The following is a 26,631-nucleotide window of genomic DNA, read 5'->3' on the forward strand; positions in this document are numbered from 1 at the left end:
CGGGGCGGCGGGGGCGCGCTTCCCCGCCTCACGGCCCCGCGGGGCGGGCGGGAGCTGCGCGCCGTGCCCCGGCCGCCGGGATCGCCGCCCCTTGCCGCTCGGCGGGGGCGCGCAGCGCCGCGGGGAGGAGCGGGCGCCGGGGCCCTATAAGGCCGTCCCGGCGGCGCGGCCCCGGCTCTCGCCTCACACACACACACACACACACACACACACAGACACAGACACAACACCGGGGAAGCCCCGTGTGGGTCTGTGTCAGGCCGTCGGGCGCTAGGGCAGGTGGCATGGGGCGCTTCAGCGTGTGGGACTACGTGGTCTTCGCGGCCATGCTGCTGGTGTCGGCTGCCATCGGCATCTACTACGCGTTCGCGGGAGGGGGGCAGAAGACGTCCAAGGACTTTCTGATGGGGGGCCGCAGCATGAGCGCCCTCCCCGTCGCGCTGTCCCTCACCGCCAGCTTCATGTCGGCTGTCACGGTGCTGGGCACCCCCGCCGAGATCTACCGCTACGGGGCTATCTTCTGCATCTTCGCCATCACCTACGCGCTGGTGGTGCTGTGCAGTGCTGAGATCTTCCTGCCTGTCTTCTACAGGCTGGGCATTACCAGCACCTACGAGGTAAGGTGGAGCAGCAGGAGCCTTTCCGCAGCCTTCAGGGAGCTGGGGGCCTTCTCACGTCTGCTCTCTCTGTGACTTCTCTCACGCTTTTTCCCAACAACTCCCCACACTCTGTGCCGCCCCGTGTCTCGTGTCTCTCCCGAGGACGGGCTGCAACACGCTCTGTCCCCAGATCTGCTCACACTGCCTCTGCAGAGAGGAGATGCTCACCCTGCTGTCGCAGCTCAGGAGCTTTGCACCGTGCCAGATCTGTTTCCTCACTTCAGCTGCTCAGTTTAGTGGTGGGTTAATCCTTGTGCAGCTTGGGTGGTGACGTGTGATTAATGATGTGTAATTAATATACCAAGAGCATCTAACATACAGAGTGCATCCAACATCAACAGCATCTAACGTAGTAACCAGAGTTCTCGATTCATGCTCCCTCCAGGTAGGTTTCTAAGCTCAGGTGCAGCCACAAAAGTCCCCCTCTGGCAGAGTATATGTGTGTGCTGTTCCTAGAGATTTTGGGGAGACACCTGCTGCAGCAGTAAATGTCATTTCCATTGCTTGAACGGTGAGGTCAGCAAGTGCTCTGTGTCTGCAAAGGTTTTTTTGCTTTCACCAAAATATGGCTGAACTGGTCTTCAGCCCAGAATGTAAGTTTAAGCTATAGCTAGCAGTGCAAAGAAATCTGGGGTGGTGAGATGCATCACAGGTCAAGTCTGACTCTTTTTAGGTGAGGAAGCATCTGGTCAGGGCTTTCTTCTGACACAGAAGGTCCATGCAACCTCTTGATCGTGCATGGAAGATGGTTCCTAGCTGCAGATTTGGAGGCAAATTGCTTTTCTCACAGAGGGTGTTAGGGAAGGGGCGTCAGTGCAGGTGAAAGTCCTTGGATAGCTACTTTGGTCTTTTGTATTTTATTACACTGAGCAGGGGCGTTGCAGCACTGAAGGCTGAAAACAAGACTTCTGTTGGTAGATTTAGATAAGAATTCCCCAACAGAAATGACTGGTGGCTTCCAGTGCATTTTAAACTACTAATCTTTGGACCTGTTACTTGTGATATTTAAAATACGTCCCTTCTCATTAAAGGCTGTTAATTATGACTAGAAACTCACTGATAATCTCAGTGTTTAGTCAGGGTAACACACCTATAAAAGATATACATTCTATCTGCGGACAGAGTTCAGAGATCAGACAACCTTTTACATCCATCTGGGGGTTCAGCATTGCTTCCAGGCATGAGTATGCTTGCAGATCACAATTTAAATGCTTACCTCACGAGTGAGCTCTCTAGATTTTTCAGTGTTTGTCTGTGTTAAATTAATAGATTGGCAGGTAAAGGAGATCCCTTTTGTGCCACCACATGCCCTAGGGGGTTGTTAGGACAGAGGGTGGAACGAAATCTGCCCTACAGCGTGACAAACTCATTCAGAGGTTGTGTGCTCCCAGGCTGGACATAAAAGCGATAGTTCCTCTTTTGAGAAAGGCTAAATTTCCACTTACTAGTAGAAAATGGCAAGCTGCCTTGGGCAGCACAAGGTGAGGTTACCGTGGGAGGAAGAAACCGCTGGCCACTGAAGATCTTCTGCCCTCTCTCAGCAGTCTAGATGGATGTTCATAATGCTGGAGTTTCCAAACCGACTAAGGCTCAGGCATAACCGTAATGTTTTTCTTTTCACTCTGATTTCACAATGCAAACAGGTTCTGTTGTTTGCTGGAACGTCGTTGTGAGCGTTGCAGAGTGCATAGCAGGTGCTGGTCTTTGCCAAGTCCCAGTGCGCAGCTCCCTGCCTATGGAGTGCCCTGAGGCAGCAATGTAGCACCAGTTTCCACTGGGGGGGCTCTGTCACTGACTAGCTGATGTCTATTTCACCTGCTCAGGTGTGGTTACCTAGCAGTGAGGTCTGAAGAAATATCAAATGAAGTTGAAAGAGATATCCGTCACAATTATACTAAGTTTTGTCCATTCGTGAAAACGTTAAAAAAACACTATGCCCTTTCTGTATTGCTCATTGCCTCACTGTAGTCCTACCGATAATGCCAAGTTCTGATAAACATTTGGTTTTTCTTCTCTTTTGCAGTATTTAGAGCTTCGATTTAATAAATACCTGCGGCTCTGTGGAACGGTCCTCTTCATTATACAAACGGCAAGTAAACCTCAGAGCACTTCCCTGGTCCTTGTAGCCACCAGGACTGTCCAGCTCAGCATAGCTGGCTGTTTCTCTGAGCAGCTGACGAGGTCACCGCAGTGCACAGGTGACTGGGAGCAAGACAAAGAAATCTCTGCTCCAAAGCATGCAGTGGATGCTGGGCTGCCTGCCCCAGTGGTCTCCCCAGGTGCTGCTGAGCACCCAGAGCAGTCACTTGGCATCAGCGCCCCTGCCAAGAGACGAATGAGCCTTCCTGGCAGGGAAACAGCATGTAAAGGAGTTGTTTGCCTGCCCTCATGAGAAACCCACAACAGGTTCAAAATGTACATGTCCCTATTATCTACCGCGTCAGTTTTTATCCTGTGGTCCGTGGATTCTGGGAGTCTGACTAATTCCCAAGGGTCTGTGACAGGTGACGAGGAAAACAAGCTGTCAGGAGCCTGTCGCTAGCGGTACAAGGGTTTGCACCACTGCTGGGAAAAACCTGGGCGTCTGCAAACAAAAGTTGCAAATCACTGCCTTAGGGAATGTCAAACTAAAGCAGTCCCTGCAACTTTTCTTGGTGCGGTTTGCTGTATCCAGCCCGTTCGGTAAGTCAGTGTGAGACCACAGCTTTCAGATGTACAGTGAGCGTGTGCCAGATGCTGTGAAACACCAGCAAGAAAAATGTGTTCTGTTCACAGTTATGAAGTGGATGTTTTCTGGAATTCAAAGCAAGAATGAATACAGAATTAGAAGGCTTTTCAAGTTACACTTCTGCTTGGTGACCTTTTTGGTATTTTTAAGACCCGCTATGGGAGTTTTAGGGCAATCACAGTTGCACCACTAAGATAGTGATCACTGAAGTGTTAATTTCTTGTGTAAACAGTGCTACTTAGCTGGATTTTGTGGATACACAAATTCATAGGAAAAGTGGAGTGGTAGCATGCATGAATCATGGTGGTATTTCATGGGCAGACATGAAGACATCACAGTTGAGTAAGTTGGAACAAACCAACTGTAATCTTGTAAAGATCAGAAAAATAATTCTATACAATTTAAATATGTGTACAAGGAAATTAACTAATGATCTATAGCTGTCTTTCCGTGCCCAGCACTAACAACTTAAATAACCTGAATCATTAAAAGAATAGTGAGGAAAGGGAACTCCCTAAGATCCTAACGGTGTAGTTTTAACCGTTCTGTGACTATTGGCATGTGTTTAAAATACAAATAATAAGGATAAATAGTAATACAACTATTTGCATTTAAATGCAAATATGAAAAATGCAAAATGAAAAAAACACTGAAGATATGGAAAGATTTTTTTATCTTTCTTGCTTCAATTGACACAAAAATGTGATTGTATTTGCATCATAAAAATTAATTTCTGATGGTTCAAAGCTTCTGGCACTGATTCATACAAGAAAACCCCTTTCTTGTGGTGACCCTGAGTGAGTGGGATTCAGCAGCCCACGCTGATGGTCATGGGCGGAAGTCACACGGAGAGAAGTCACACACGGGGCTTGACAAGTGTCAGTACTTGTTGGTTATGAAGTGATGCAGCTGGTGCTGAGGGGAGGTTTGTCAGGGCTGGGAGCTCTCTGGGTGTACAAGCTATGTGTGTAAATCTGGGGAGGACTTAGAGCACAGAGAGAAACAAGCACATGCACACACACATGGGCAGCTGTAGACTATTTCCCTGGTTTTCCCACCATCAGCAGATGCTGATCTCTTCTTCCCCGGTGGTCCCACAGTCAGGGGCAGATGCTGATCTCTTCTGTGGCAGTCCCACCACCCTTTCTGGCCTGTGCTTGTACCAGGCACGCAGCATGGGGCCAGGGTGATGTGGTAATGCTGGGTGCAGTTGCCCCTCCATGCTCGTTGCTTCTCACAGCTGCACGACCACTCCCTGTACCTCCTGGCTCGCCCCAGCATAGCTGCTGGCCATGTGGCAGAGCTCTGTCATGGGGACTGGGTTTTTCCTGCCCAAAAGCCACAGCAAGTGGTCCACCAGTTAGCTATCCTGTGCTGGATTAGCTGGGCTGGACTCCATATTTGCAGGAAGGGCAAAGGCTTGCTGAATTCTGGATAACTTCTGATTCTGCTGCACTTCCGTGCCCAGGTCCCACTGGTATAAATCAGGGAATCAAAAGAGTTCAATCATGAAAAGCTGATGCAAGTCAGCTCAGCCTGGATTTCAATCCCTTGAATCAAGACCGCTGACCTTCACAGAAGTCATCTGCTCATTGCAAGCTGTATTGCTCAGATCCATGCCACTGCTGAGCTTGTCCTGGTAGTACAAGGCAGTAATAACAGTGGTGAAAAGGCACTTAAAAATAAACATGAAGAAATTATAGAGGATACCAGTGTATGAATCCCGCTGTGCTCTTAAAAGTGGATAGAGTAGCTCTTTGATTTGTATGTATCTTCCTGTATTGGGTGAAAATCAGCTGATCATGCATGGCTTCATCTTACATCAAGGACTGTAAACCCTTATAATGCAATCCATAATGCCTAACTAATGCTGTATTTCTTGTTCTTATTCATGTGCATTGCAGTTGCATACTGAGAGCCATATTGATCCCAAGACTGAGAAAATAAATTGTAATAGATTCCTTGGCAAACCATGTGTAAACCTCACCAATTTCCTTTTGCTCTTGTTTCTGCAATATGACTGCAGTTTTAAAGCAATAAAACAAGTTAATTATAAGAGCCAGGAAAAACTGAAGAGGAATTGGGTATTTAAGAGTCACTGTGGTATTTGTTTTAAGCAGACTAAGTTGTGAGACTGCAGTGCTGGTTAGTATCAGACATGCGTCTTCTAACAGTTTAAATTATTTCTCAGCAGTTAAGAATTTAGGAAATATAGGCTGCATAAGTGCTTGAAGAGAAACCATCTCAGAAACCTGTCACCTTTTCCAGGAATTTATGATTCTTCTTTTCATTTTATATCTTTTTTTCTCCATCTAGATTTTATATACTGGCATTGTCATTTACGCTCCAGCGTTAGCACTAAATCAAGGTAAGATGACCGTATTGCACTGTTTTCTAAATTATAGTTTTATTCTGCACGTAGCACTGGCGTGCTTTTCTTTTTGTAATGCTCACCAAAAGATACAGCTGAAGGACTGACTGTGAAGTCTTCCAGGATTTGTTGATCCTGATGGGAACACTGATAGAAAGCCTCCCAGCTGTAATTCTGCTCCCTAATCCTGGCTGTAAAGAATTACAGAAGTGGCTCAACAAAAAAATCTGCTCTCACTTAGTCCAGCTCTCTCGTGCTGTCCTTAGGTCATGGCTACACTCAGAAAACTTATGAAAAATTAAGTATATTTTGAAGGAATGGACAGAATAAGACACATTTAATCCCCCTGATTAAGTGCATTTCTTCAAAAGGAGACAGCTAGGGAAATGTTCTGCATTTTTTTTCCATACAAATCTGTTTTGGGGCTGCCTGGAACTGTTAATCCAGCCTATCTTTTTGCCTGGAAAAAGAAAAATTCAAGAACAATGACATTATGAATTTAAGATACTGGTTGTGATATTTACAAAATGAAATATTGCCATTGTTAGTTCCAGAATGACTTATTGCTTTGAAGATGGGCTACATTTATTTTTAAATGGGGGAAAAGCTTTCACAGGGAGCCAAATGAAACTTTTAATTAGGCACAATTAATTTGTGTACTTGGCAAGAAAAGGCAATAACAAAGTGAAAATAGAAAAATTAATTGTTTTGGCTAGAATGAAAATCACAATCATTCTTTTTTTGTCCATTTGTTTGTTTGTTTTTGGCTTGTTCGTTGAACAAAAAGGAAGAAAAAAAACCAACGCTGTCTGCACTGGTGTCCTCCGGTGTACGAGTCCCACATGTTTTGTGTCCTTGATGCTGATACTTGACCTGTAATTACAGGCCATAACAAACTATGACCTAGCTAGAAGCAATGTTTTCTGTGAGCTTTGCTGCTGTGCTTCCCGTTAGCCGGGGCTGTCTGTCAGGGAGCCCCACAGAGCCGTGCCGCACAGCACGTGAGTGTGTCAAGCTCAGGCACTGATGGGAATCCCCTGGTTCAGACATGCAAATCTTTTCATTGCAATTTTTTATTACTTTCTGCTTTTGCATTTAACTTGTTTCCATTTGTCTTCAGTAACCAGACTGGTGTGAAAAATAGACCTTAAGTGTTTTGTCCCCAGTGCCTCCCTCGTACTAATGTCCTTTCACTCTTTTTCAGTCACGGGCTTCGACTTGTGGGGTGCCGTGGTGGCGACCGGCGTGGTCTGCACTTTCTACTGCACATTGGTACGTTGGCCCTTCAGCTGAGAGAAATGTCTTTTCCTCTCACCATTCACATCAAATGTGGAATTTACTGAAAAGTCACCTAGTAACTGGGTTGCCCCATTTCACAGCACAGCTGTAGGCCCAGACTTCACCCAGGGACTTCCCTGGATGCATAGGCAGCCACAACGTGACTCAAACTTTTTCTGTTTTAATACATTCAAAATGGTGTTGTTGCTGAAATAACAGCAAAAAGATAGATTTCCTTCCTTAAGATCCTCCTGTGACTTTTCTGCTAGTCTTGTAGAGTTTAGATACGTAATTTGGCAAGCACATGCTCACTGAAACCATAATAGTCCATGCTCATATGGACAAGAACCACTGAAAATAGCAAGTGCCTTATGAAACAATAGGCCTTTAGATCACTGCTAATTGACCAAATGCCTAGAAATGTGTAAATGGAACCTCCATGACATATTTTTTTTTGTGTATTTTAATACATGTGTGAATGGTATGCCTTCTGGAGGTAGTCTTACTATATAAGCAAGATGAGTACAGTCTGATCATTAATCTTTTGATAAAAACAAACTTCTGAATCAGTGGGATATGATGAAGGAAATACTGGCTTAACCTATGCGTATGGCCACCGTAATTTTTAGTGCACCTCACAGAAAGGCCAGCATGTCTTGAACAGATTGCAGGACGCAATTTCTGAACATCCCAATACAGAATTATCTCTGTTCAGGGGTAAAATGGAATTAATCTATCATGCATAATCTGTATAGTAACATTTCTCTTAGCTGCATGTAAGTGTGAAGCAAGAGCACGGCTGCCTCGTTGTACCTGATATGTGCTGTTCCTCATGCAGGGAGGTCTGAAGGCAGTGGTGTGGACAGACGTTTTCCAGGTTGGAATTATGGTCGCTGGATTCTCGTCTGTGATTATACGAGCTGTGGTGGTACAGGAAGGAATTGGACGCATTGTAAATGATTCCTACCATGGAGGAAGACTGAACTTTTGGGAGTGAGTTTGTACTTGCAGATGTTGTGCCTTTTTATTCTGACAAGTAGAGCCCATGTGACAAACCGTGAAATTAATTTCCTACCGAAGGTGGGGAGGAGAGTTGGGACCCAAATTTTACGTAATTTTAAACAAATTTACGTAGTTTGAGGGAGATATTTTAGGGTTTACACCATGCAAAATCCTGTGAAGAGCAAAATCTTTTTACTTTGTCAAGTAGGTGTCTTAAGGACTCATTTTGGGTTCCACCAAATGTGAATGGGGATATTCATCAGGTCATTCTATAAAATTCTTCCCCAAGTTCGTCAGTAAATAATAGTTTATCTACAGATATTTTTTTTCTTCTTGTGAACAGTGATTTTTCAACCTTTTTGGCTGAACTGCAGTGTTATACAGCATTGCTTCTTCCCCCAGTCATAGAGTTCACAGATGGAAAAAGAAAAGGAATAAAAGCATGTAATAGGTGAATTAATATTACATTATTCACCAAGCTAAGCACTTTCTAATGTTTAAATAACACTAATAAAGTGTCATTTAAAAATATTCATGCCATTTAAAATCTGTTCTTCACTTAGAGCTAAATCAGCAAATTTTTTACAGTCTGTCCACAAAGGCTGGGCATGCAAACACACCTTTGTATTGGTGTTAGACTCATGTCCTTCTAGATAAGCAGGCGTATTAGACTTTCTACTGGAACTTCATTTCATCACAATAGTCACAGAAATCATACTGCTTTACTTATAACTAGAGTTTATAGGCAAATAAATTAGTTAAAATTCACCTTTGGATAGATCAGAGTTTTGCTAGGTCAGGATTTCAGCTCCGAGTTTAAAATCTGCTTTCTGTGATTTCATGTAAAAGTGGAATATCGGAATATTCAACATCTGGCCAAATTAGGAGAGTTTATTTTAGAATTAGAGGAAATTTTTTCTCCTAGTCTTTAAGGTCTTCTGATAATGAGTTTTCCATCAATTTTTTTTCACAAGTTCCATTTCAATTTTTTTTTTTCTTTTTTCCCTTCTCATTGTAGCTTTAATCCTAATCCTTTGCAAAGGCATACCTTCTGGACAATTGTTATAGGTGGGACCTTCACATGGACTGGCATTTATGGCGTCAACCAGTCCCAAGTACAGAGATACATTGCATGCAAAAGCAGGTTCCACGCAAAAATGTAAGTCTGCCTACAGTAATTCTTAATGTCTTAATTTAGCAATGACTGTTCTTTATAGTGGAGACTTTTTTTTATAAATATGTTTTTTTGCCTCTATAAAACCTATTTGTAAAAGGTAACAACTTTTGCTTTCTGCTTTGTGGACCAGGTACAATACAAATCGTCACAATAAATGCTGGTATTTGAATTACGTATAAATGACTCTAACGTTCAGCTTTCTGCCAGACTGTTTCACTGTGCCACTATTCTTGCATACAAATAGCTGCATTAAGTTTATATGCAACCTAAAGGCCAAATAATATAGTACTTACTTGTGCTGAAGCCTTATCAAGACAGCATCTTGAATTGCTACTCTACTAAATATAAACCAGTGTGGGGGAATTTTACCTAAGTAAAAACTAAAAGATTTTTGGGTGTAAACGTGAGAAAATGTAGGAATGTTTTATTCAGTGATAAAATTGTTGGGGAATCATATATTTTGTTTTCACAATAGTCTTGACTTTTTCGATGGGAATTCATTATGGACACTGTCAGAGAGTTCTGTTTTCCTTGAGTTTATAAATTTCTGATCAGTCTTTACTCTAGAACAGAGTATATTTACTAACTCTATTATCTTACCTTTATCTTTAGTGTCATTCCCATACTTCACAACTCTGGATGTAAGAATTATTACCAAGTTTATATAGTATATTTATAGGAGAAATATATAAATACACATTGTAACTATAGTCCCTAAATTCCATAATGCAGCGATATGTGGTAGAGAAGGAGTTTTATGAGGGTTTTCACTTCATAAAGTCAGCAAAATGCCCGCAAAATCATGTACAATTTAGAACTGAAATATTTTTGGTTTCAGCAATAATGGAAATATGCTTTCCGGTCATTTATGCTGCAGACGTTTATGGCTCATCGGCAGCCACATCTCCAGTGTACAGTGCCACATTCCCAGCACACCATGTGGCTTCTCCACAGCACCTCGCATGACTGCGTAGAGGGGAACAGCCGCATACGTTGTGCCCAATCTGTGTGCCAGTGAGACTGTCCTTCCCAAGCACCTGCTCCACTTAGGACTATGGCCCTGTCTTACACCCTCCCTGCCCTCTTTGTGAGGTGGGACACCTCCAGGGCATCCCAGAGGAAGCATGGCCAAGGGGAATGTGACACCACAGCAGCTTCTGGGCTGATTTTCTGGGCTGTTGCAGTGGCTTTGACCAAGACTGGAGGCTGTCTGGTTCTGGAGGGTTTGGGTGGGATTCAAGAGTTACGAATAAAAGTACACATTTATTTGGTTGGACTTGATGATCTTTAAGGTCTTTTTCAACCTAAATGATTCTATGATGCTATGACTCTATAGCTCATACCATATTAGCGTTGGCACAGCCTTAATTGCTGGAGTCCTCTCCTGCTGGCGTGGGCAGCTGAACTCCATGGCATCTTGCTTGTGCCTCCCTTGCATGGAGAAATCTTTTTGTATAATGGTTACGGTTTGTTACAGCTGTAAACACTGTCATTCTGTGATGATAATCTAGTTCATTTGCAAACATAATTAAACACATCTGGCAAGTTACATTGGTGGCCTGCACCTCTTGTTGCCATTTAACCTGTACATAGAAGTGTCTAGTGTCATCAGGTCAAAATAATAAGGCTTTGCACCTCCATGTAATTTATTGTAAGGCTTTACTTAATAATAAATCAGATCTGAGGAAGTAATTCTTCCATGTGTCCCAACTTGTGGGCTGTAGGAAGGCCTTAAATGATGGCACAAAAGTTCTCAGCCTTTGGGAAAGGATCTCACCCCATTCAAGAAACAAACCAGTAGGTATGAATATGTGCTGTCATCCTAAAACAGTGACTAGGCAAATCAAACATAATGCTTAAATACGAGCAATATCAGGCACTCAGAGCAGGAGAGCTATGCTTTCAGAAAAATATAGTCTACTAGCATATTTTCCTCTACTTTCTTTTCAAGGTCATCAGCTGTCATGTTGCAGTGCTAAAATCTTAGAGACAGACTGAAACAACCAACCAAAAATAAGCCTTGCACAGTCACAGTACCTTCTTCACCCAAACTCCACCTCATGTTACTCATCTAGAATTAATGGGAACACCTCCCTCCTGCTACAATTATTATACTACAGTGCTTAGTCATAGGGTGTACCAGGAGCTAGAGGTGTAAATCAGATGAAAAACGCAGTTTTCTTTTCACTGTCAAACACTGACGCAATTTAAAAACAGGAATTGCTGGATGCAGACAATTTCTTTTGCTTTCATGTGTTTCTCTTGACTTTCTAATCTTTACTACAGGCTTTAGGCTAACACTACTATTGCATCTATTGAAAAGTTTTACATTGATTTAACTCATTGGTTAAATTTTGAGCTGTATCAGCTTCTGACTGCCTTATGTCAAGGTAGATTATGCCATGCCAATGCAGGAACAGCTTCAGCTAAATCGATGCTAGACATCCAGCCAATATGTAAGTGTCTATAAGAAGGGGACTACTTCATTTTTACGTACTTAGCCTAGAGAGAAATTTAAAGTGCTGCTAGTGCTGTGTTTCGACGAGCACTAATTGCAAATATGAAGCATAAATGCAGAGTTTTCCCTTCTGTGTTATCCAATCAGCCTTTATTTACACAGGTCTTTTTAAGAGTTTACATTGTGCTTGCCAATAATTTTTCAATGGTATAAAACTGCTGGCTCATCTAGTTAACCTATACTACTGCATTCTAAAAATACACATTTCAATGCCTAACAAGGTCTATAAAGTTATGTTTACTTCTTCATTCATCCTGATGATCCTCTGGAGCAGTCCAAAGGCTGATGCTCCTTGCCTTCCTGGAAATTGAAAGCACTAAAAGGCCCACTGCAGCAGTGCAGGCATGGATATGTTTGCACGGATACCAAAGGTCCTCCAGGGATCCACCCAGCAGAGGTCTTAGTTGGCACAGGTCTAGTGTATGTGATCTGTCAGGCAGTTCAATCTCTATCAGGAAATGATACGCAGATAACCAGAAGGCCACTGCTGGAAAGGAACGCTGTTTTTCAAGGCCAGGCTCCCTCTGAGTGTGTTTGCTTGAACTGACCACCTTAGGTGAGCCACAGCTTGAAGAGCTTTGTGAATCAGGAGTCAACAAGAGCTGAGAAACATCTGAGAAGATGGGATAGTTAGGTAGAACGGAAAAACCTTCACGGGGCAGGGGGGGGGGGGACGGCTTGGGAGAACGATTTGTTTTTCATGACCCATAGAGGTTGCTCGCTGTGTGTGGCAAAAGCAGCATTAATGCATCACAACCACACATTTCTTCTCTGTGTCAGCTGTAGCTCCCAGCAGGACATGGGGAGGGAACAGGATTCTTTGACTCTGTCAGGCTCCAAGGGGGTAAATTAGTAATGGGGAAGTTCTGGGGTCGGTGATCTTGATCTCTGATCTCTGAATCTCTGGAAGTGGAATCTGGAAGTGGCTCCAAAGCAGGTCCCTGGAGAAGGGAACACGTGCCTTGTTGCTGCCTTCCATGGAGGCTTTCCTGGGAGGAAACGGTGACTTTGTTGCTTTATGAGCATGATTCCAGCATTGTGTAAGTGTGGTAGTGCAGCTCCAGAGGCAAATGATTGCTGGTGCTGATTAAAGGTACCCAACACTTTGATCTGGGGCACCCCACCTTGCAAATCGATCTGGGGTTTGTCTCTGCCAAGGGGCATGGTGAGGGGGAAAGAGTGTTTTCTTGCCAGCTGCCGGTAAAGTAAAACTCGTGCACATGACGAAATATGTGGATTGACATATCACTGCCATCATCCCTCGAGTAGACCTTGTCAGAGGACAGGCACTGAGACTGCTACCAAGAACAATATCATGTCACATGGAGCCATGCCATGATTCCCTTTCAGGTGGGCAGCCACATGAGGCATGGGCACCTGCTTGCTTGGCTCTGGAGGGGACTCGTGGTCCAGTCTCTCAATTGTAGCATGGGGGGACGTCTAGCTCTAACATGTTGTGTCCGTGCATGTTGGCACAGGTCCCTCTACATCAACCTGGTGGGCCTCTGGGCGATCCTGGTCTGTGCAACGCTCTGTGGGCTGTCCCTGTACTCCATCTACAAGGACTGCGACCCCTGGTCTGCAAAGCAGGTGTCGGCACTCGACCAGGTATGGCCCCACATCTCAGCAGGTAGCAAGGGGCAGGGGCATCCTTCCCCTTGGGAAGGGTGATAAGGGAGCATGCGTAACCATTCCGGTGGGTTCAAGAGCTGGGGGATGGGAATGAGGACATGCCAAGTCCACATTGTGTGAGTCTGTAATACAGGGATTAAGTTTAGACCATGGTGGGAGGGAATACCTGGAGAAGGCAGCAGACCTGTCTTCAGGACCAGTCAGTCCCACCATCTCCTTGGCTCTCACAGATCTGCAGATCTTTTTGTTTGTTTGTTTATGCCTCAGATAATTGCAGGCTCTGGACAAATCCCCATGGATAATAGCTGGAAGTTGAGGAAAGGAGCAGAGATAATGGAGTATTGGAGGCAGTACTTAAGGATAGAGTAAGATGAGGTATGGAAGGCCAAGATGGATACCTGAAGACTCTTAGGTGCCTCCTTTCACTCAAATTATTTTGGTGGAACCTAGAAGTAAGATACTTCAAGAAGTAAGATACTACAAGACCGACTTGTTGGTAAAAAAAAAAAACGGTTCACAGGCAGAAAATCTTAAAATCTGTACCTTTTTCCAATACTCTGATCTTGCAAAGGTCAACAGATGGCACACAGCTTCCAATATGGAAATAGTTCTAAGGTACCTTAAAGTTATTGGACTGTATCTAAAACCTTTCCTTGGTGTCAACAGCAGATATAAGAATCTACTGACAGAGTGAAGTACAATCCAGACTACCTGCTGGTCAGTGCTAGCTACCTATACTGTCATCATTGGATATGTTCACCTCTGCTAGGTTGTCTTAACAGACTTGTCTGTATCTCAAGTGGATGTTTTAAGAATCGTTTTCTTTGTAGAAAACCAATAACTACTGCAAAATGGGACATTCAAAATTAGAAGAGCTAGGCAGAATGCCAGTGAGAAGGTTATAAAAAAATAATACAGCAAAAAAAGAAAACTTACAGCAAGATAGTAGTAATTCTTACACTCTGAATTTTTTCAGCTAATGCCTTACCTAGTGTTGGATATTTTCAAGGATTTTCCAGGAATGCCAGGGCTTTTTGTAGCTAGTGCCTACAGTGGGACATTAAGGTAAGTTGGATTCTAATGTCTTTTTTTCTTTTCTTTTTTCTTTTGTTAACACTAAAGGTGCATTTATACTAAAACTTCTGCATTTCATTTCCTTTTTCTTTAAGAAAAGCACTATGAGCTGTTTGATGTTGCATCTTACAAATTCATAGTTTTCAATAGCAGTGCTCTGAGGTCCTAAAACTCAAAGCTGTTTGGAGTTCCCTACTAACAGCATGAAGAAATAGCTAGCCACAGGCGATGTACAGAGCTAACAAGCCCTGTCTCTCTGTGCTTTAAAGCCCCTCTGCTGAAGGAATTCTTAAATATTATAAACACGTAATTGTACAACATAGCTACAGTAATGTTTATAGCATAACCACATGTAACAGATACTTTCATTGACTTCTCCAGCCCCATCTTTTCATTAAGATTTGCCTTGTCTTCACTAAGAGCAATTATTTTAAATGATTTTTATAAGCTATTAACCACATCACCTGCAGCAATAAGTCATTTCGACCAATACAGTGGTTGCATTTGTTCTCTGACACCGTTCTAGACAGCAGCGGTTTCTCTCTGCCAGTAATCCATCTGTTATCTGTGATTTCAGCATCTAAGATAAACAAAGAAATGTATAAATCTTGTGTTCTGCAGTACAGTGTCCTCCAGCATCAATGCTCTGGCTGCTGTGACTGTTGAAGACCTCATTAGGCCATACTTCAGATCGCTCTCTGAAAAGAAGCTGTCATGGATTTCCATGGGGATGAGTATGTCTGGAAAATCTCTTACACTTTTTCTTTACAAAGTGAGGGCTTGATTCAGATCTCACTTATGGCAGCATAAGGCAAGAGTAAGTGCATTCAAACCAGTAGGGCTACATTGGTGCAATACTAGGGGGAGCAGAGATCAGCTGTGCAAGTTTTATGCAGAATGGGGGACAAGCTATTTCTAGGGAAAAAAAGAAAAAAATCCATCATTTGATGTTTAAGCAGTAAAGCCAGACTGCCTCTGTATTCAATATTGATCTATAATAGTACAGAACCAAATATCTTGGATTAAAATTGGTGCTGTTTTTCTTTAATCTGTCAAAACCTAGAAGCATAGGAAACAGTTTTGTAACAAACCTTGTGAACAGAGCGATATGTGAACTACAGCACTGCAGAGAATGAGCAACTTCATGTCTTCCCTGATGTACCCTTGGACTTGCAGTCTGATAATCTCCTATGTTGAATGACCTTCCTCAGGGAAGAGGGTCAAAACTGTGCTGAGCAGATGGCTTACATCTCTGACATACATTTGCTGTCTCTGCTGGTTGTACAGCCTGATACCAGCTGCAGGTGTGGCCCAAGGCAGTGTGTGTAATAGATGTGAAAAAACACAGTCCCAGCACAGTGTCATAGCCCCTACCACAGAGCACAGCAGACTGGTGACAGGTGCCAAATATGAAATATTTTCACCTAAGAGCAGTTTCTTAAACATTTTTGCAAGCAGTGTTTATGCCAAAATTGTTGGTGCTCTGATATTGTCATGAGTTGCCTGAGCTATCACATTAACATTGCTTGTGCCCTTGTGCAGTGTAACTCAACAGGGGTGGAGGTGGAGAAAACAAATGAGCCAGTGTTGTGGGTGCTGACAAGAGCGGCTATGTCCTGGTGGCCCAGGATGTTCTTTGTCACACTGCTAGCTCCCGGTAATCTGCCATCATTTACTTTCTTGCTCAAAAGAAAAGCAAATTTATTCATTCAAAATAAGAACCACATCACAGGAGATAAGCTGAAAAATGTGAACAATGCATGGTGTATTGTCGTTATGACTAATCCGTATGGATCAATCCATCTAGGATCAAGTGCTTAAATAATCTTTAGTAGTATACAGGAATAGGATTTTGTCACGTTTGCATCATTTCCTTTTAATACAAACAGAAAACTGGCCATTTGGGCTCTTTTAGGAAAAAACAAAACAAAACAAAACAAAGAAGATGCTAGCAGGTTTGTTTTAGGGATGTCAGAGCCCTGCTGGGTTAGAAGGAAGCATTTCTCCATCTGTGGACATTTTGTCAGATGCACATCATTCTGCCTTTCCCACACAGGCCTTTTTTATGGTGGAGTCTGCATCGCTATGGCTGCGCTGGCATCTCTCCTGGGAGCCTTGCTGCAGGTGAGTGTCAGGCTGCTTTTTTATGCCTGCATTGAATAATCCAGAATGAGTTGTGTAAGGAAATAATTGCTGGATACCATTATGAGATTAGCTTTTATTCTTTGTTTGGTACTGGCCTCAAACAGACTAAGCTTCCACTCTGAGCACCCGTGTCACTATACCAAGTCCTGCCAGCTGAGAGGGACAATTAAAAACCCATAATATCCTTCTTACCAGCTTCCTTTCTTGCCCTGTTGGAAGCTTTAACTTTTCCTGCACAGCACTTAATAGACTCTCTTCCTTCCACAGGCAGCACTCAGCATTTTTGGCATGGTCGGTGGCCCCCTTTTAGGACTTTTTGCCTTGGGAATCCTCTGCTCCTTTGCAAATGGAATTGTAAGTACAAATTTAAAGCCCTGTTGGACCAAAATTAATTGATAATTTGTGGTTTGTCCTTCCCCCTCCACCCCTAATAATTTTGTGTTGGGCAGCAAGGATATGTCTTTGATAATTTCCATGTGGATCTTTACCCTTTCTCACCTTCCACCTTATCTCAATGAAGTGATGAACCTCTTTAAATGGCAGGCTCAATTGGAGTGCTCTGCTAGAGTGCTTCAGTGTCATGATATCAGCATTTCCAGAGGAAAAAGCTACTCCATCAAAAATGTATTTGACCAGCTCTGTGAGTATGGTCAGTCTGAGAGGATTGTTATTTAGTAAGATTTGCTAGTCACTAACCTTTACGTTTTTACAGTTGCAAATTTTAAGTATATGCTGCAAAAAGAATCACTAGCCGTCAGCTAGCAAACTCACCCAGAAGAGACTTTTGCAAAAACAAATCACATGAAGAAAAGGGGAAAATGCTTTTGTAGTCATTTAAGGAGGGCCTCAAATAAACCAGCTTTTTCCCAATACTAAACAACCCAAAGCTATCCTTTGATTATAAATTCACAGTGGCAAAATAAAAAGCGGTATGTTCAGGAGCCACAAGCAAACACTGTACTCTCCAAAAGTTAAATGAAGTAAATTCCCAGTTCTCCCCAACTGTATATTTTATTTTTCCTATGTAGCTTTCAGTTTAGATTAAGTGTTTCTTACTTATCTAGTTTTTGTTGTCGATATTGTTTTAAATATACCTTTGCTTTCCTTGTAAGTCCAAGTTTTGTTTTCTGTTTTGCAGGGTGCATTTGTGGGTCTTGTCACTGGCTTCGTTGTTTCACTTTGGGTTGGAATTGGTTCTCAGATTTATCCTCCACTCCCAGAGAGGACTTTGCCACTGCCCCTCTCAACTGCAGGCTGTAATATATCCATTTCAAGCAATCTGACTACATCAACAGCAAATCCATTAACAACAATTTTCAGCACACAAGCTCCCGAAAGGTATACGACGAGTTCCTCATCTGCAATATCTGCAGCATGTGTTTGATATAAAGCAACATGAACATCTGCCTAGCATTTGAGTTACTTCAGGAGAGATTATGATTGGTGTAATGGGAAAAACATAAGGGGGTTTCTCCCCTCTGCAATTGCTGTATGTCTGTCTTTGGGCACTCACAATTAAACATAAAAATTACAAATGATAGTACAGGGAACAGCTGGAACAGGAGCTAAACAAACATACTTCTAGAGATTCTTAATCATTATACTTCAGAGCATCGTATAATCAGCAGTGGATACCCTGGTGCACACACAGGTGCCCAACATCCAGTCTGACAGACTGTACCTCTCACACAAGACCTCCAGCATGATTCGTGGCTGTAGGGAAGCAGCAGAGCACATCCTCAAGGTGACCAAAACAAGATGTAACGTGAGGTGTGAGAATTGCCCTATTATTTCTGGCTGTTTAGAGCAGCACATGGCTGATGTCCTACCATATTTTTTTCTTTAAATAATGCAGCACATTCTAAAGATGGTATCCCCTCGTCTGGATAGCTGGAGTGCTCAGCTCTGCACTAGATTCTGAGCAGAGACAAGACTGTCCTGTTTTACCTGCTCAGTCCCACGTTGCCTACTGCGCTGACCAGTCTCCTCCCCTGTGAGGGCACTTCTGCAAGTTTTGTAACAGATTTTCAATGCACTTTTTATTGTTTGGAGGTACAGTACTAAGAGTACCAGCTCATTTCATTCAGAAAGTAACTCTTTATTTATACTCTGTCTGGAAACAGACAACATTTTCAGGTTGCCTGGAAGAAGAAAGCAGAGATTAATTCTTTTTCTGCTCCTTTTCAGGCCTGTCCTGGCAGACCGCTGGTATTCCTTGTCCTATCTCTACTTCAGCACACTTGGGACACTTATCACGATAGTTGTGGGAATGATTATCAGCCTCCTAACAGGTACTAGTTCCACAGCTGAGGTTGAACATAAGTCTTAGATCTGTTTCAAACTAAGATGACCAAATGGAGAACTGTCATTTCCGCAGTCAATGCCAGTGACCGTACTGCAAAGACTGGATATTAAGAAAAGGTTCTTCACCAAGAGGGTGGTTGGGCACTGCAACAGGTTACCCGGGGAAGTGGTCACAGCAGCGAGCCTGATGAAGTTCAAGAAGCATTTGGACAACACTCTCGAACAAATAGTTTAATTTTTAGGTAGTCCTGTGTGAAGCCAGGAGTTGGAATTGCTGATCCTTGTGGGTCCCTTCCAACTGTTACATGTTCTGTTGCATAAGGGTTCCCATCCTAACTCTCATTTCCTCTTCTCAGCCCTTCTGCGTTCTATGCTTAGTCTCTAATCACAGGAAAGAAAACTTCAAATTTCTAAGGAGAAAGAAGTTTCAGCAGTTTTTTAACCTGAGGGTCAAAAAACTCCATCTATCTTACCTGTTCTGTTAGATCCCAGCAGGGTCTGAAGTTGAAGGGTAGTCCCCGAACATGGCAGCAACTCGAAGCAAGGAGATGTACCCATGCTTCTTCTAGAGGACAAAAACAGTTTTACTTTAAGTGAGTTCAGAGCACTCAGGCATGCACCTGTGCACTGCATGCTTTTCACCACATTTCCCATGCATGTAGCAAAGAGTTGCAGACTGTGTGCATGTCAGTGTTAACTCCTTTCTCAGTTGCTCTGTACTATTTGTGAAGAGATAAAAGCAACGAATGAGAGCAGGGACATCAGTTCCAGCTTGTGGCCTCTCTACTCTTGCAGCTAAGTGAGATACAAACTGCACTTGTCATCTGCATTGTGCATGGCAGGAATAGCACAAAATCAGCTGCTCTCACTGCTTTCCCCACTATGCCTGGCCAGATGCCTGCTATATCACTCATCAGACTTTGGTGCTGTTAGAATTCAGACCTACTAGCCTGACCTATAACTACTTCAGGGATGAATTCTCTTTTCTTCAGGACTACAAAACTCCAAACTCAGCAGACAGATTGGCTTCCAGTACATTCCTTGTGCCTTGTAACTATGTGCACAAGATATGCTTCTACCATTTTCTTTTCCTCACAGACTTGTGGAGGATTTTCTCCCCTTTCTTCCCTCCGTTCTGTCCTTAGTTCCCTCACTGACATGCTCCTCTCTGCAAAGGCAAGGTTGAGCTCTGGCAGTGATGCTTGTAGACATATTTCACTTCTTACTAGTTTGGGATCGGGTCACCCGTAGTCACGCCACTGAAAGCCTCTCCATTGGACCATAAAACAAAGTGCAAAATCTGAGTAACTCAGTAAATCCAGATGAGAATTCCTCAGCCCAAGAAATAGAAACTCCAGAGAACCAACTCAACATCACCCTGGTCTTTGTGGAACAAGATGCCATTTAATTCTCAGGTGATAGAGATAATTCCCAGTACCCACCTCTCCTCTCTTTCCCACACACGTACTCACACAGTAGTTCATCTTCCATGCCCTAAAAGTGCCCAAACATCCAACTAATCCCCTACCCACCTCAGATGGTTGTCACAGCATTTTACATATATTTCATAGAGAAACCTGGGGAGGACCTAGAAAACTCTGAAGAGGGGTTGAGGCATTTCAAGTAGATCCTGAGGATCATTTCATATTTTGAAAGATGCAGGGGACACTTCATTGTAAAGAAATGATCCCTAAGGAAAGTAACATCCAGCCCGTGACTGCTTGATGGCTTTTCCTGCATGACTGTTCTGCTCACCTGGCTTGGTGCCCATAGCTGGGCTCTGACACATCATTCACATGTGTAAACTTGGCTGATTGAAACGTGCCTATTTTGTAGGAGGACTGAAGCAGAACACAGACCGTAAATTCCTGCTGACCAAAGAAGATTTCCTTTCCAACTTCTCACGGTCTAAATCGGATACAGTAAGTGTAGTTATTTATGCATCCTCTAATTTAAAGTAATATCTCCTCCTGGGGACAAAGGCAAGCAATCCTTGGTTTATCTTTTCCCACCAGGATGAATAGCACCTGATGCTTTAAGGCAGGAGCAGAGCACAAGGAGGGTGGGAGAAAAGCAGCTAGAACAGACAGGGAAGCTGTGTTTGGCCACAGCTTGACTTCAGTAACAACAGAGCAGCAGCTGAGATTAAAAGGGACAGTTGTTCTCCAGGTTTCTGCCAAAATACTCCCTCACTAGTCTTTTGGAAGCTGATCCAAGGCACACGTTGGACTCAGCAAAGCTTCCTTTGTTTGTAAACTTGTTCTCTAAATTCTTTTTTTTTTTTTTTTTTTTTCCAACATCAGCTACTGTTTGAGAGAAAGCATTTCTAGATAGACGGTGTTTCTATTTCCTCCCTCCCTCCCTATAATACAAGAAAAGGGGAGAAATTATTGGGAAGAGCAGAATAACATCCCTTAGAAACGCTAACATAGGGGAAATATAGTTTTTAAAATAAACTAGAAATAACCCCTCAGTTAGCGCCATCAGGATGCTGAACATGCAAGTTTAGATTTGCTCAGTGCTTTTTGAATACTGTAGTATGGGCAATGGTCATATTTTTAAGATGGACCAGTTTGCAAAATGTTTCTCCCTATGACAATAACACCTTTTAGTATGATCTCGTCTATTTTTGCTGAATACCAGAGAAATGAGGGACTTTTTACAGCACTCCATTCTATTTGCCCATGTCAAAACTGGACACCAGCTATCCAGGTGTTGTCATTCAGTCTTAAATGGACCAGCATCTGTTTTCACCGTCTGGGAGTTTAATCTCTGACGTCTTTTGAAACAAAAAGAAAAAACACCAAACATATGGAAGCTAATGTTCACAGCTGTACTGTTTTCTGCATGGAGTCAGAAACAAGTGTCTGCCTGGGTAGCAAGTGGCTGGCATCACCACTAGTGCAGAAAGTTAATTACTGAGAATAAATTGGGGGCAACTAAGCAACTTTCTGCACGTGAAGCGCTCAACATCTCATTATGTTTAGTGAAGATGGAGCGTCAAAGCAATGATGCATATTAATTTGCTTTTCGTGTCAAAGATGGGGCAAGGACCAAGGGTTGGGATCCAATAGCTCAGGGACGTGGTGGTGACAGAACACCAGACATGAAAACAGCAATTAAAACTTTGCACACCCAAAAATGCTTTAGATGCTTTACAGGACAAGAACATTTTATGTGACAAGAACATTTTACACAACTAGCGTCTTATGCAATAAGAAATTTTCCATACCCCTAGAAAAATACCAGCTGCTGCAAAGAATAACTATGCTCTGTCAGCAACTGACATGCGTTTTCCTGCAAGGCCTTCTGTAAATCGGGCCTGACTCTGCTTCCTACAGGTCAAAGAGAGGAAAACTGTTTCTTCCACTTCACAGCATGGCTTTTGTCTTTTCCTTTTTAGGCAGAGAAAGTGGTAGTGTTGAGCTGGAAAACATCTACTAATGCAGCTGAAGGAACCGACAACCCTGCTTTCAGCCACATCGAAATGGACGTAGCAACTGATAAGAACAAAGTCAATGGCCTCCACATATGACACGGGGCCTTGTCAGCCCTCGAGGACAGTTTTGTTGACGTGAAGCACTGCTGACATTCTTGTGCTGGGTCAGTTACCAGCCCTGCCGGGGGTACAGGCAGGAGTCTGCTGAGCTTCGTGGTACTGTTACCCTTGCACAACCTTGACGTGAGTTAAGAAAGGAATCAGGTCTTTCCTGCTGCTCTCTCTCTCACTCTGGATCTTGGTGACAGGGCTTAAGGTGATGGTTCAATGTGAAATATTTGCCTGATATTCTTGAGCCTCCTGGAAAATAACTGCTTTGAATTTCAGTTCACTCTTGGGGTAAATTTTTTATTTGGGAAGAGCACTGTTCCCCCCGACATGCTTGTTGTTCTCCTTTTTTTTTTTTTTTTTTTAAGTCATTAAAAGTACAAGGAGGTAGGTACTGTAGGATCATTGCAGGGTGCATCAGATTGAAAGAAACAGTGGATCTTTTTTTGTAGCACAGGAGATGTACTTATCTCCATCTGGTTGCTTTGCAGAACTGAGCCTGAGAGCATATTTATTTTGCTGGTTCTGTCGTATATATTTGCTTTCTTTAAGCCACTCATTCTTTGGTTACCTGCATCTACTCCTGTGTGCTCACTGTTGGAAGCTACAAGAGTGTCTTTGGAGATGGGTGAAAGCAAACATCACTAATATCTTGCTCTTTACTCCCTGCCTCACTCTTCTGCCTTGTCTTCCCCTTACGGATCTGGCCCTCATGATGAAGTGAGCTATCTGGGCTCTTTATTCAGTGCCATGTAGCAGAACCACTTGCTGGCCCAAGACCACTCTTGTACTGGGCTGGGTGTACTGTAGCAAAGATGTAAATGGAAGAAGATGGCCCTCTTTGCTGTACTGGGCAAGAGAGAAGGCTGCACCTGCAGTTGCCACTGCCGTTATGTGTGGGGCTGTGAGCTGAAATCTGCTATAGCCATTTGTGTTCGTGCAGTCCCTGTTGTCATTCTGGGGATTCACTTGCAAGATTGGGCCAGATCAGGCCAGAGCACGTTGTTTGTTTTGTCGTGGGCAGAGTCCACTGTGCAGTCCCCAGGTAGGGAAGGGATTACATAGGCTGTAGTTTGGTAAAGTCTCGTCCATGGCTGCAGGGCACTGGATGGCTCACCCTCTGGCGGGGCTGCCAAGAGGAGCTGAACAGCACATCCATCCTTGACCAGGTACTTCTGGCTTGGAAGGGTAAAAACCACCATAGCTTCCTTATTCTGTCTGCTTTCTGGTACAACAGGGACTAGACTCTTTGACCCACTGTGTTGTTTTTGCACTGCAGACTTTCTGCTACGGGTACACGTAGGTGTTCAAAACTTGTCTACAGCAATGGAACCAAGTTGGGTAATAAAAGTCATTGCAGGAAAGCCCAGCTGTGAAGCTTATAAAGCAGTCATGCTTGAGACTTAAAACAGTGACTGTGTAAGACACTCTGTAGAAGTTATGCTGCAGTTGTACCCTGTGCTGAGCTGCTATAATTTGGGGTTTGACACAGTGCTGGTTTATGCTGATTTGGGCCTTTTAGCTCTTAATCTATTCTATGCCCCAGTGACAGCGGGCGTTTGATGATCTCCTGCGTAAGATGAGCTGACAAGATCAGAAAACATTAGGAAGAAAAAATGGGAGCAGACCTCTCCTAGAGGAGTACAGACCAGATAGACCCTGCATGGCTTGCCACCAGGAGCACATCTCCATCAGCTAACCCAGTGCGAAATGACATGATGAAGGCAGGCTTCCTCTCTGCCTCCTGAAACATGGGTTTGCACAATCCAGTGCAGAGTTTAGGGCCAGCCCCTTGTCTCTCATTCCTCTGCTGCAGTGCTGTGATCAGGTTAGTGTCAGAACACTGTGCAGAAGGGCTGTGAGCAAGCAGAATAAATCCCAGGTGTTACACCTTGTGTCCCTATATCTAAGATCTGATGTGAGATGATCGATAGCATGCTGAATAAAGTATTCTGGGATTCCGGACAGAGGCCTCTGCTCTGGAACTGTCCTAGTCTCCCTGACAACTAGCCCACTGAGTGAATGAGCTGGCTATGCTTCCCAAACCTCAAATGGTTAAGTGCAGCCCATGCAGCCTTGTGCCTTGACTTCATGACAGAAACTGATATTGCATTTTGTGCTGCAAAATAGTTTTTGAGCCTTGGAGTAAAATAATTTGTAGTTACCAGGTACTTTTGGCCCACAGATCTGATCAAGGGTAAGTAGTGGTATCTCCACTCTGCTACAGAGAACCAAAATGTGGTGAAAAGGTCTGGTGTCCCTCTGTGTGTCTCTGCTTAGTGGCACATAGTAAGCCATGAACAAAAGAGAAGCCTACTGCAAGCCCTTGTCTTATGTACCTTCTGGTATGGCTACAGCACTCCCAACCCACATGCTGAACTCCCATCTGAACCTGTTCCTCAGGAAGGTGACCGATTGCTGTTTTATTAAACAGCATCAGTATGGCCTATGTTGCACCACTCTGTGCTGAGATCCCTGTTTGCACTGTTGTCGATACTGCCTTAAACTGTCCTGGGTGACCTGTGGCTTCTACCTGTTCTGTTCATGGAGAGAAGACTAATCTTTGCAGTTATCATAGTTAAGAAAAAAATGTAGTATCATGGAGTTTTTCTCAGTACTTTGAATTCACATAATTTATTAAAACAGAGAAAGCACAAGTCATTGCTTGAAGTTACTATTTGAGCACTGAGCAGTCGTTTAACTCTAATTTTGGTATGAAGTGAAAGTTTGGGCCAGATGATATCTGTGGGTCCACAGTCATGTCAAGATGAGTTTTTACTGGGGAAAATACCTTGCTGTAAGAGGCAAACATTTTTAAACTTTACAGATGACCCTTACAACTGTCTCTTTTCTTGTTCGTTCACCTCCCATGATTGCTGCAGAGCTCAAAAGTGACTCTTCCTGCTTTGCTTTTTTCTATATGCTTGTTACTTTAATTGACATCACTAATTAAAACAGTTAATTTTGAATAATATTTTATCTGGGATTATATACTGTCCTCAGCTGGTTGGACACAGAGCCAGGGCCTTGTGTAAAAGCAGCAAGGCAATTCTCAGGGTCTCCATCATGCTCCTGCACCTTGATCCTTCATCTGTCCCAGCTGAAAACTCACCCAACAATGAAATGAAGGATGGCCAAGCCCATTAATTCCGCAATGTCCAAATTACATGCAGCATCTGGCAGGGTTAAGAGAAAAAGCAAGTGGGAACATTAAAAAGTGAACTAAATACACAACAGGAAGAATAATTGACTATGTAAATACACAAAGGATTCACGGAGAGAAAGTAGTGATGGATCCTGGCCCTTTTTGCTTTGCATTTACTTTTGCTTCTACTCAACTGGTCTGTTTGCTTTCTGAACAAATAAGGGAAACAGAAAAAAAAATCATGAATGCCAAACAGCAAATATTTCATATGCATAATTTATTTTAAAGTTTATTGCGTCACATTATATAAGCATTATACATGGCTTTATGTTGATGATTTTTTTAAAGTGTGAAAACTTGATGTTCTTCTTCATAGGATTTTTTTTCTATTTACAAATAAACAATCTCTCTATATACTTTATATATATATTATATATATATATGGTAAATAACATAACTTCCATCCGAAAGACTTTAAATAAAGAAAGAACTGATTTGTAAACAGGGTTTCAGTTGTAATATTTGGTGGTCTGAACACAGATGATGTTCTATACTTAGGCTTTTTCTTTTGTCAAAGTATCCAGGTTGTTCATTTACATTTCTTCTAAGATTTGTAAAACCAATATGGGACAGAATGCAAAAAACGTAGCAAACAGGCTGAAAAACAGTCCCAATATACAATTTTTTCCTTGGTTTTAAAAACTGGCGTGTAACTGCTCATGAAGTACATGCTTGCTGTCAAGAGTGGTCTATTGAGATCAATCTATGCTGATTGCAGGATGATTTCACAGTAAATCCTTTGATGTGTGCTGTCCTGCTTGCTATGGAAAATGTCTGTGGCATGCATTGAGGTTGCACTTTTTCTCATTCCTTTGAAGGTAGCGCTCTCGTGGAGCTTGAGTAAGTAAACAACATATAGGACCATCACCTGGAGGTTTAAACAAAACCCATCAGCAGATCAGAAAGAAGGGAACGACATAAATTTGCTATCTAGAGACCATTTAAAATTCCTTTTATTATTATTACCCTATTGCTTGTATTATATTTTCCT

General features: G+C 42.9%; 2 protein-coding genes across 5 annotated transcripts in view; one reads left to right on the top strand and one right to left on the bottom strand.

The window, feature by feature from the left end:
* The first annotated feature begins 145 nt into the window (after positions 1-145).
* Positions 146-26,082, top strand: SLC5A8 (solute carrier family 5 member 8). Of its 2 annotated transcripts, XM_083821224.1 has the most exons (15): positions 146-617; positions 2,683-2,748; positions 5,704-5,755; positions 6,963-7,030; positions 7,875-8,029; positions 9,057-9,197; positions 13,212-13,341; positions 14,342-14,430; positions 15,061-15,173; positions 16,496-16,563; positions 16,852-16,938; positions 17,723-17,922; positions 18,772-18,875; positions 20,725-20,810; positions 22,292-26,082. In XM_083821224.1, the coding sequence occupies exons 1-15, from the start codon at positions 285-287 to the stop codon at positions 22,421-22,423; spliced, it is 1,824 nt and encodes a 607-aa protein (XP_083677350.1). In that variant the 5' UTR covers positions 146-284; the 3' UTR covers positions 22,424-26,082. The 2 variants fall into 2 exon arrangements, with proteins under 2 accessions (XP_083677350.1, XP_083677351.1); XM_083821225.1 differs by lacking the exons at positions 20,725-20,810; positions 22,292-26,082 and adding an exon at positions 19,374-19,481.
* The window catches only part of ANO4 (anoctamin 4), a 220,395-nt gene continuing 219,606 nt past the window's right edge, over positions 25,843-26,631 (bottom strand). For all 3 annotated transcript variants that reach the window (XM_083821204.1, XM_083821205.1, XM_083821206.1), the window contains one exon: positions 25,843-26,508. The gene's annotated coding sequence lies outside the window, so the exon portion shown is untranslated. The remainder of the gene's footprint in view (positions 26,509-26,631) is intronic.

This window comes from Anser anser (genome assembly GCF_964211835.1).
Source record: "Anser anser genome assembly, chromosome: 1".
Classification (NCBI taxonomy): Eukaryota; Metazoa; Chordata; class Aves; order Anseriformes; family Anatidae; genus Anser; species Anser anser.

Excerpts from the sequence above, each read along its gene's own strand:
- SLC5A8 (XM_083821224.1), top strand. The coding sequence starts at position 285 with ATGGGGCGCTTCAGCGTGTGGGACTACGTGGTCTTCGCGGCCATGCTG. Across the intron at positions 8,030-9,056 it reads GGAAGACTGAACTTTTGGGA|CTTTAATCCTAATCCTTTGC; the intron begins GTGAGTTTGTAC and ends TTCTCATTGTAG. Across the intron at positions 13,342-14,341 it reads AGGTGTCGGCACTCGACCAG|CTAATGCCTTACCTAGTGTT; the intron begins GTATGGCCCCAC and ends GAATTTTTTCAG.